This window comes from Periophthalmus magnuspinnatus, chromosome 18 (genome assembly GCF_009829125.3).
Source record: "Periophthalmus magnuspinnatus isolate fPerMag1 chromosome 18, fPerMag1.2.pri, whole genome shotgun sequence".
Taxonomy (NCBI): domain Eukaryota; kingdom Metazoa; phylum Chordata; class Actinopteri; order Gobiiformes; family Gobiidae; genus Periophthalmus; species Periophthalmus magnuspinnatus.
In genome coordinates, this window is record NC_047143.1 from 28027213 (window position 1) to 28037349 (window position 10137).

General features: G+C 46.4%; 1 protein-coding gene across 1 annotated transcript; it reads left to right on the forward strand.

The window, feature by feature from the left end:
* The first annotated feature begins 1947 nt into the window (after positions 1-1947).
* Positions 1948-7460, forward strand: si:ch211-63p21.1 (uncharacterized). The gene is made up of 7 exons (XM_055229159.1): positions 1948-1988; positions 3190-3208; positions 3245-3341; positions 4368-4442; positions 5166-5236; positions 5887-6052; positions 7275-7460. The coding sequence occupies exons 3-7, from the start codon at positions 3255-3257 to the stop codon at positions 7458-7460; spliced, it is 585 nt and encodes a 194-aa protein (XP_055085134.1). The 5' UTR covers positions 1948-1988; positions 3190-3208; positions 3245-3254.
* The last annotated feature ends 2677 nt before the right edge of the window (positions 7461-10137 follow it).

Below are 10137 nucleotides of genomic sequence, written 5' to 3' on the forward strand. Positions count from 1 at the left end.
GGTGTGAGATAAACACGTCAGGATCCCAGAGCCTCCTCCTCCGTCGCTGTCGTCTCAAAAATGTCCCGTGGAGACTCTGTGTCTTTGGTGACCACAGAAATGTGGAGGTCACGCGTCCGAACGGCGTCTCTGCTCCAAACGTGTCATTGTGGCGCGCTCAGACGGACCGTCTTTGTGTGGGTCCAGACGAGCCGTGGAGATGTTCTTCTTCAGGTCTGACTCACGACTGACTCTTTGGAGCAGTTTGGATGTTGTGGATTTGTCGGTTTGTAGATTCTTCAGGTCTGACTCTCCAGTTCTGAGCAGACGTTGTGGACTTGATTGGAGATGTTCTTCTTCACGTCTGACTCGAGTTCGGAGCAGTTTAGACGTCGTGGTCTTGTCGTTTTGGACGTCGTGGTCTTGTCAGTTTGTCGATCTGGGCTGGGTCTTTCCTCCGTGACTTTATCAAAGCTGTGTCTCGTGTTTGTGTTGGGTTTGGAGTAAACAGTTCCATATCTGTCTGAACATCTCAAACTGCTCCAAACCGCCGTCGTTTCGAGCTTTTTCAACTGACTTATTTCACTACAATGCAATTTTTTGTATTTATTAATATATTTCTACAGCAGGTCATGTAATAATCTCATAATGTGACGTAACAAAGCACAGACAGAACAGGCACAGCAGACACTTAAACAGAAGAGTTTAAACTAAACAAACACCACTTTATTTTGTTAAATTCATGTTTAAAATGTGTCACTGTCTCTGTGTTTGATCAGGTGTTTGTGTGGATGACATGGGGTTAAGGTCAGAAGGTCAGAAGGTCAGGGGTCAGAGGGCCAGAGGGTCAAAGGGTCAGAGGGTCAGATGTTCAGAAGGTCAGGGGGTCAGAGGGTCAGAGGGTCAGAGGGTCAGGGGGTCAGGGGTCAGAGGGATTCTCTTTGACGTCTCTCTCAGTTACTTCCTGTGTTTTTAGACTTTGTTTTTTTCTACAAACTGTCACATGACTGAACTATGATAAATATTCACTACAGGTTCAACATTTAAACATCTGAACATTTAAACATCTGAACATTTAAACATCTGAACATTTAAACATCTGAACATTTAAACATCTGAACATTTAAACATCTGTCATATGGACTGTACTGAGCTCAGAGCAAACACACACACACACAGACACACACACACACACACACTCAGGGCTGGTCTCTGGTCACGGGTCATTTGTAGAGTGGACGTGCTGGTCAGTGCTCCTCCTCCTCCTCCCTCCTCTCTCCTCTCCTCCTCTTCTCTCTCTCTCTCTTATCAGACGCAGACACAGCAGTCCCTCAGGATGCTTCAGCAGAGTTGACTTTGAGCAGCAGCTCTACTCTGAGCAACATGTGTTAAAGTTCAGGGATTAAAGTGAGTTAAGGTTGTTACTATGGTGACGATCAGCCAGTGAATGGAGCTCAGTGTAATGTCCCAGAAAAGCTTTTATGTAATAAAAACATGATCATTTTAATGCCATACTGTGGAAATGTGTGTCTTTTATTTTGACACTCTCAAACGGAAGTGTCTTTTATTTTGACACTCTGAAACGGAAGTGTGTTTTATTTTGACACTCTCAAACGGAAGTGTCTTTTATTTTGACACTCTGAAACAGAAGTGTCTTTTATTTTGACACTCTGAAACAGAAGTGTCTTTTATTTTGACACTCTCAAACGGAAGTGTCTTATTTTGACACTCTCAAACGGAAGTGTCTTTTATTTTGACACTCTCAAACGGAAGTGTCTCTTGTCTCTTTTATTGTGAAATCTGTGCACGCGCGTGTCTGGTCTGGCTGCGCGCTCCCGCCTCCTCTGTGTCTGTGCTCGTGCCCAGTCTCCGGTCGCGCTCGTTCACGTGTCTCCTCCGGATGCCCTACATCAGCTCCATCAGCTCCACCAGCTCCATCATGTCCCTGCGCCACACGTCACCTGTACGCCTCACGCGCCCTGGGCACGCGCGGACGGGATGCGTCTGAGGTACAGCGCGCGTGTGTGTGTGTGTGAGGTACGGTGTGTCTGTGTGTGTGTCTGTGTGTGTCTGTGTGTGTCTGGTGTGTGTGTCTGTGTGTGTCTGTGTGTGTGTCTGGTGTGTGTGTCTGGTGTGTGTGTCGGTGTGTGTCTGTGTGTGTGTCTGGTGTGTGTGCTGACACATGAATCCGCGGCGCCTTCTCTGATGCTGATCATTGATGCTGATCCTCTGTAATGGCACAAGTTCCGTCGGATGCCCTGGACTTACGTAACGCGCGGTGCGTAATGATGTTTTAACGCGGGTTTGTGTCTGTGCGTAAAACAAACACGTTTAAAAAAAGAAAACACGTTTATCCTGAAGTTCAAACCCGCGATTTAAATCATTTCAGACTTGGTCCTGGTTTAGTCCTGGTTTAGTCCTGGTTTAGTCCTGGTTTAGTCCTGGTTTAGTCCTGGTTTGGTTCTGGTTTAGTCCTGGTTTGGTCCTGGTTTAGTCCTGGTTTGGTCCTGGTTTAGTCCTGGTTTAGTCCTGGTTTAGTCCTGGTTTGGTTCTGGTTTAGTCCTGGTTTGGTCCTGGTTTAGTCCTGGTTTAGTCCTGGTTTGGTTCTGGTTTAATCCTGGTTTAGTCCTGGTTTAGTCCTGGTTTGGTTCTGGTTTGGACCCGGTTTGGTCCTGGTTTAATTCTGGTTTAGTCCTGGTTTAGTCCTGGTTTGGTTCTGGTTTAATCCTGGTTTAATCCTGGTTTAGTCCTGGTTTAGTCCTGGTTTAGTCCTGGTTTAGTCCTGGTTTAGTCCTGGTTTAGTCCTGTTTCACTGCAGCAGGTTAAGTTTCAGATTTACTTCCTGGTTGTAAATGATGACATCACACTGGGCCCAAACATTAAAATTCAACAGATTAAAAAATATGAGAAAACACTTTTATTTTGTTGAAATCATGTTTAAAGTGTCAGAAAAATGTGTTTTATTTGGTATTAATGATGTCACTTTTTGTACAGAAGTGATGTCATGGGTGTGATGTCATGAGTGTGATGTCATGGGTGTGATGTCATGAGTGTGATGTCATGGGTGTGATGTCATGAGTGTGATGTCATGGGTGTGATGTCATGAGTGTGATGTCATGGATGTGATGTCATGAGTGTGATGTCATGGATGTGATGTCATGGGTGTGATGGGTGGAGTCTAACATCGTCTGTGCCTTGTGTCTGTTGCAGGTGTGTGAGTGCGTGAGAGGTCGGGGGTCATGGAGAGGTCGGGGGTCATGGAGAGGTCGGGGGTCATGGAGAGGTCAGGGGTCATGCTGAGGCGGGAGTCGGACTCACGTGGTTTATTTTCCTCCGGAGACACGTCAGACAACGACTATGAGGTGAGGCGTCGCTACGGCGACACTTTAACATCGTTTAAAGTCGATACCTGACACCTGTCTCACATGTGTGTCTGAACATTTCACACGATTAAAACATGAATCTGAAAATTAAACTGAGCAGATATTTGTCCATTATTGTTACGTCACTGTAAGTGACACAGACTGAACACACACACTGAACACACACACACTGAACACACACACTGAACACACACACACTGAACACACACACTGAACACACACACACTGAACACACAGGACCACAGAACCACAGGACCACAGAACCACAGGACCACAGAACCACAGGACCACAGAACCACAGGACCACGGGACCACAGAACCATAGAACCACAGAACCACAGGACCACAGAACTGTAGCACCAGCATATAGAACCAGGACCTGAGTCAGAACCTGACCCATGACGTATAGTTCCCTGTTCTAATGTGTGTGTGTGTTTCAGATGGGAGCTGGATGTGACGGGGTCTGTCTGTGTGACCCCAGCCCCTGGACTCTGTATCCAGAGACCCCCACAGCCCCACCCAGGCCCTGGACCCACACTGCAGGAGAGGTCTGAGACAGTCCTGGTTTAGTCCTGGTTTAGACCTGGTTTAGTCTCTGGTTTAGTCCTGCTTTAGTCCTGGTTTAGTCCTGCTTTAGTCCTGGTTCAGTTCTGCTTTAGTCCTGGTTTAGTCCTGGTTTAGTCCTGGTTCAGTTCTGCTTTAGACCTGGTTTAGACCTGGTTTAGTCCTGGTTTAGACCTGGTTTAGACCTGGTTTAGACCTGGTTTAGTCCTGGTTAGTCCTAAAATGGGTCAAATGCAGGTTTAACAGTTTATCTTAAGTAGAATTTACAGATAAATCCTTTATATTTGTATTTCTGTGTTTAAAAGTATTTCAGTACATCAGTACTTTAGTACTCCAGTACTTCATTGCTTTATTTAAAAGTACTTCAGTACTTTATTCCTGAAGCTGAATATTTGTGTTTTATTCTGGTTAAAGTTGTTTATATATTTTTGTTTTTCTTAGGAGACGTTTCTTTGTGAAAACTGTGGAAAAAACAGAAAAATGAAGACGAGGTACTCAGAGGGATACGGCACAGAGGTACTGCAGTACTACTGAAGTACTACTGAAGTACTACTGAAGTACTACTGATGTACTACTGAAGTACTAATGAAGTACCATGAGTAAGAGTACTGTTACTCTGTACAGTATCTTACTCGAGTAGTAGTAAGTCTGAAAACTCAGACTCAAGTAGTACAGACCAGAACACACAGACCCAGAACACACAGACCCACAGCACACAGACAAATACAGCCCCAGGAGATCGACAGAACCGATACCACAGAACCGATACAGAGTGAGATTATTCACTTATTTGTGTTTATATCTATGGGACATCGCCCTCACTAGTGTCACGTTTAACACACAAACCTGCAGATTTAGACTGAAAACACTCTGTTCCACCTTGTGATGTCATCATGTGATACAGGAAGTGCTCCTCTGTGTTTTTAAACTCCACACACCTTCATTTATAGAATCATTTGTTTCATTTCAGTCCTGGAGTTGTCTCTTATCTCGACTGAACTAAAGGTAAAAGGAGGAGTTAACATGAAAACTACCACTTGATGACATCACAAGGTGGAACAGACCATTTCAATCTTTGTAGATGTGACAGACTAATAATAAAATGTGACTCAAACATGTGAGAATGAAACAAAACACAACTCCAGTGTGTGTTTGAGGAGCGGTCAGTTTGTGTTTGTCTGTGCAGGAGGAGTGCGGCTTGTGGAGGGGTCAGGGGTCAGTTTGTGTTTGTTTGTGCAGGAGGAGTGCGGCTTGTCCGATCCTCAGGGCGACAGTGATGCAGACGCAGATATAGAGGACACAGACAGCAGGTATTTACACCGTCCATGTTCTGCAGAAACCACAGACTGTGTGAAGAAGTGACTCAGAGTGACATCAGCGCAGCTTCAGCTCCAAATGAATCGAGTCTAGAGCAAGAATAGGCCCCAAACAGGAAGTGATCATGAGCGCACTTCCTGTTCCGTCCGCTCTCGTCATTCTGGTCTTAAATGTTCGTATTAACCCTCTACATGATCCTGGGGTTTTTATTTCACTATTGTGTCTGTAAATCAAGATATGAACATTAATAACGGGTTTGATTGACAGCGTTGCTACGGGGCTTTATTTTCAACAACCTCGCTCTGGATTGGCTCTTTGGTTGCTATGGGACTTGAGACTTCATTTCCAAATATGGGACTCTGCTCCACATCGGCTTCTACGCCTGCTCCAGCCTCGATGAGCTTCATCTGGAGCTGAAGCTGTGGTGGCGTCACACTCAGTCACGTCTTTACACAGACTGTGGACAGAACACAGAATAAACATGTTTAAAGTTCAATAAGTTCAATTTTAAAGGTGTGAAAAACCGTTTTGGTAAATGATGATGTTGTTTCCTTGTTGTAGTGAGATCTCTAAACTGTGCACTTTAAATAAAACTTTAAACTTTAAAGCTCACTTAACTCTCGCTGTGTTCTGATTGGTGCAGACTGCAGGAGCCCGGGTCTCTGCAGCGAATCAGCTCCCGGCGTCGGAAGCGTCCGAGGGTCGCACGTCAGGACACGACTGAGAGCGAAGACGACGGAGGCCACAGCAACCGGACTCACCGCTGGAACCTGCGCCTAAGCCCCGCCCACAGCCGACCCATCCTGGAGGTAAGCCCCGCCCACAGCCGACTCATCCTGGAGGTAAGCCCCGCCCACAGCCGACTCATCCTGGAGGTAAGCCCCGCCCACAGCCGACCCATCCTGGAGGTAAGCCCCGCCCACAGCCGACCCATCCTGGAGGTAAGCCCCGCCCACAGCCGACTCATCCCGGAGGTAAGCCCCGCCCACAGCCGACCCATCCTGGAGGTAACCCCCGCCCGATAGTACAGATACTTTTACTGCACAACATTTGAGAGCAGGTAACAAGTATCCACTTTAAAATTTACTTTAGTAAAGTAAAGTACAGATGCTGAAAATTTGTACTTAAATACAGTACAATACTACAGTACAATACTACTTTTTACTTTGTTACAGCCTTTGCTCATAGTAAAGATGAGAAAAGAACATTATGTGGAAAAACTGAAGCAACGTCTCAACACATCAGCAGGAAGTTAAACAAATGTGTCTTCAAATGGAAAATGACCTGAAGCATACGGCCAAACTGGTGACAAAGAGGCTTAAGGATAACAAAGTGACTTAAGGATAACAAAGTGACTTAAGGATAACAAAGAGGCTTAAGGATAACAAAGTGACTTAAGGATAACAAAGAGGCTTAAGGATAACAAAGAGGCTTAAAGATAACAAAGAGGCTTAAGGATAACAAAGAGGCTTAGGATAACAAAGAGGCTTAAAGATAACAAAGTCAGTGTTTTGGAGTGTCCATTACAAAGTCCTGATCTCAGTCCTATTGAAAATGTATGAACAGACCTGAAAAGGCCTGTGCGAGTGAGACGGACACAAACTGGGCTCAGTTACACCAGCTCTGTCTGGACGAATGGGACAAAACTCCTGACTCCTAACTATTGTGAGAAGTTTGAGGAAGGAAATCCAAAACATTTGACCCAAGACACACAGTTTAAAGACAAAGGAACAAATACTAATGAAATGTGTGTAAACGTCTGACTAAGAAGAAAGTCATGAAAACATGACACAAAAATCCTTCTCTCATTATTCTGATATTTATCAAACAAAAATGATTTTGTTAATTCTAATTGACCTAAAACAGTAAAAGTTTAGTGTGATTACATGTCCGACAGAGAAAAGTGTGTTTTTATATCGTGTGTGTAAACTTGTGGTTGTATTAGTGACGCACTGTGGCTTTAAAACTGTTTTTCATATAAACAGTTAAAGGGCTGAAGCCTAAAAGCCCCTGTGGGTCGTTGTTTTGCAGGAGAGCATCTCGCAGGTGCGGCCGCTCATCGTCTGCCGTCCGAGCGCGCACACAGACACGGCGATGGAACGGTCCAAACGGTCGCTGCCTCCTCCTCTGCTCCTCCTGCTCCTCCTGCTCCTCCCGCTCTCTCTCTCCGCCGTCATCATCGTGTCGTACCTCCTGCCCTGGACAAGCACCAGATGAACAAATTAGGTTTTTTATTTCATTTTTGTTGATTTGGGAACAGTTGTGTCCATAGGGTTCTCATGCAGACCTGTTCTTTAATGTTTTTTTAATGGTTTTCTACTCACTGAAAATGTTTTTTGTTTTTTTTTTTACTTTTATTCCATATTTCATGATTTTGTCTTTGGAGCCTGTTTATACTGGCCCTTTAAAGGTACACTGTGTAACTTTTCTGGTGACGCCCCCAACCTCAGTGTTAGGGGTCAGAGGTCAGGGGGTCAGGGTCAGACAATGGACAGGGAGCTGCAGGCGGACGTCACGTTAAACACAAATAAAATGAATCCTTCACCAGAGGAATTAGCTTATGCTAATGCTAACGCTAATGCTAATTATGAGGCATAATAAACATTAAAACAATGACACAAACTGAAATATTCTACATATAAAATAATGGGTCGTCCTTAACTTTTATTTGAATTATTTTCTTATATTTTATGCTTTTTATTAAAAGTAACATTAGCTTTGAGACACCGCACGCTAGCTAGCATGCTACTGTGCACAGAGACAAGCATGAAAACCCCAGCAGAAAAGTTCCACTGTGGACCTTTAAAATTCAAGCTCTTAGTGAGTCTCATTTGTTTAGATCAGAACACGACGTCATTCTGTGAATGTTAAGATTCAAGATTTAAAAGGAGATCAGGTTTAGAGCTGCAAACACTGTGAAAGTGCGAAGAGACATCCCATAATCCCAGAAAGAAACAGAAATAACCTCAGAAATAACCACAAATCACGAGGACAAGGCACAAAGCTCATGTGAGCTGAGTTAGCATAACACGTTTCAAAAGAACATAGAGTTTACGGTTCAAGAGGCGACGACCTCGACAGGTAAATCAAACTATGATGAAACATTAGGACTGTTGCCATAGCGATTGAAAATATCACCTCTTTTGTTGCATTTAACAGGAGGCTGAACCTGTGGCTGGAGCTCATAATCTGTAATCTGCATCTATTTCCATATTTTACAGCGTGCGTGGGCCTTTAAGAGCTGAGTGATGCTCTTATGAAACCTGCAGACGCTCGCTCCCACACACCTGGAAAAATAGACTTTACACGAACTCACGCCAGAAAAATAGACTTTACACGAACTCACGCCGGAAAAATAGACTTTACACGAACTCACGCCGGAAAAATAGACTTTATATGAGGATTCAGGACAGGTAAATTTACACTGTCCAGATTCACTCACATTCAGACTTGAATTCAGGATTTGAATCAGATTTTTTAACCTCCGGACCCCCTCCGGCCCCTGATCTGGACCCCCTCCGGCCCCTGACCCTAACCCCCTCCGGCCCCTGACCCTAACCCCCTCCGGCCCCTGACCCGGACCCCCTCTGGCCCCTGGCTGCGCCTAGAAATTCTGTCCATAAAAATAATGAACAGAACCGGTGACAAAGGGCAGAGTCTGAACAGCTCCTGCTCCGGTCACAGGGGTCGGACAGTCCTTAGCAAAGAGCCCGGACTCCATACTCCCACAGCGCCCCCAAAGGACACCACGAGGGACACGGTAGAATGTCTTCTCCAGGTGCCACCGAGGAGCTCAGTCCTCAGAAGACGTGACGGTGGGATTGAGGAGACCCTCAAAGTCCTTCCACCGCCCGACAACATCCCCAGTGGGGGTCAGCAGCTCTCCACACTGTAAACAGTGTTGGTGAAGCTCTGCTTCTCCCTCCTGAGGCGTCGGACGGTTTGCCTGAATCTCTTTGAGGCCGAACGATAGTCCTCCTCCATGGCCTCCCCAAACTCCTCCCAACCCTGCCCCTGTGTCCGGCTCGGTTGGTCTGCTGGTACTCATCAGCTGCCTCAGGAGTCCCATGAGCCAACATGGCTCGATAGGACTCCTTCTTCAGCTTGACGGCATCCCTTACTTCCGGTGTCCACCACCGGGTTCGGGGATTGCCGCCGCGACAAGCACCACAGACCTTATGACCACAGGTACGAGCGGCTGCATCGACAACAGAGGCAGAGAACATGGTCCACTCGGAGTCCATGTCCCCAGCCTCCCCAGGGGTCAGGGAGAAGTTCTCCTGGAAGTGTGAGTTGAAGACCTCCTGACAGGGGGCTCCAGACGTTCCCAGCAGACCCTCACGATGCGCTTGGACCTGCCAGGTCTGTCTGGACAGTCCCACGTTGCTCCTTTGGGCTGATCTGTGGGGAAAGGCCCGGCCTCCAGGCACTCGCTGTTGAGTACCCTCCCCAGGCCTGGCTCCAGGGTGGGGCCCCGGTGACGCTGGTCCGGGCGTTACCGGGGCCCTTGTTTGTGTCCTCATCATGTGGGGCTTCTGACCCGCTCTCAGTCTGACCCGTCCCCTGGACTATTTGCCCTGGGTGACCCTCCGAGGGGCATGAAGCTCCCGGCGCCATGGCGCCCAGGATGATTGGGGCTCAAACCCTCCACCGCGTTAAGGCGGAGGCTCAAACCCTCCACCGCGTTAAGGCGGTGGGTGGAGGAGGGGGTCCAGACTATAAAAATGTCCCTGAGTCGTTTTAACCTGGTTCAGTTTTTACAGTGTAAAGATTTTCTCAGATGGAAAATAAACCAAGAAACTGTTGGATCTATGCAATTTATGTCTTTATAACGTCAGAGGAGGAGTACTACAGTAGTACTAGTAGTAGTTGTACTTTTGAAGAAATCGCTCTT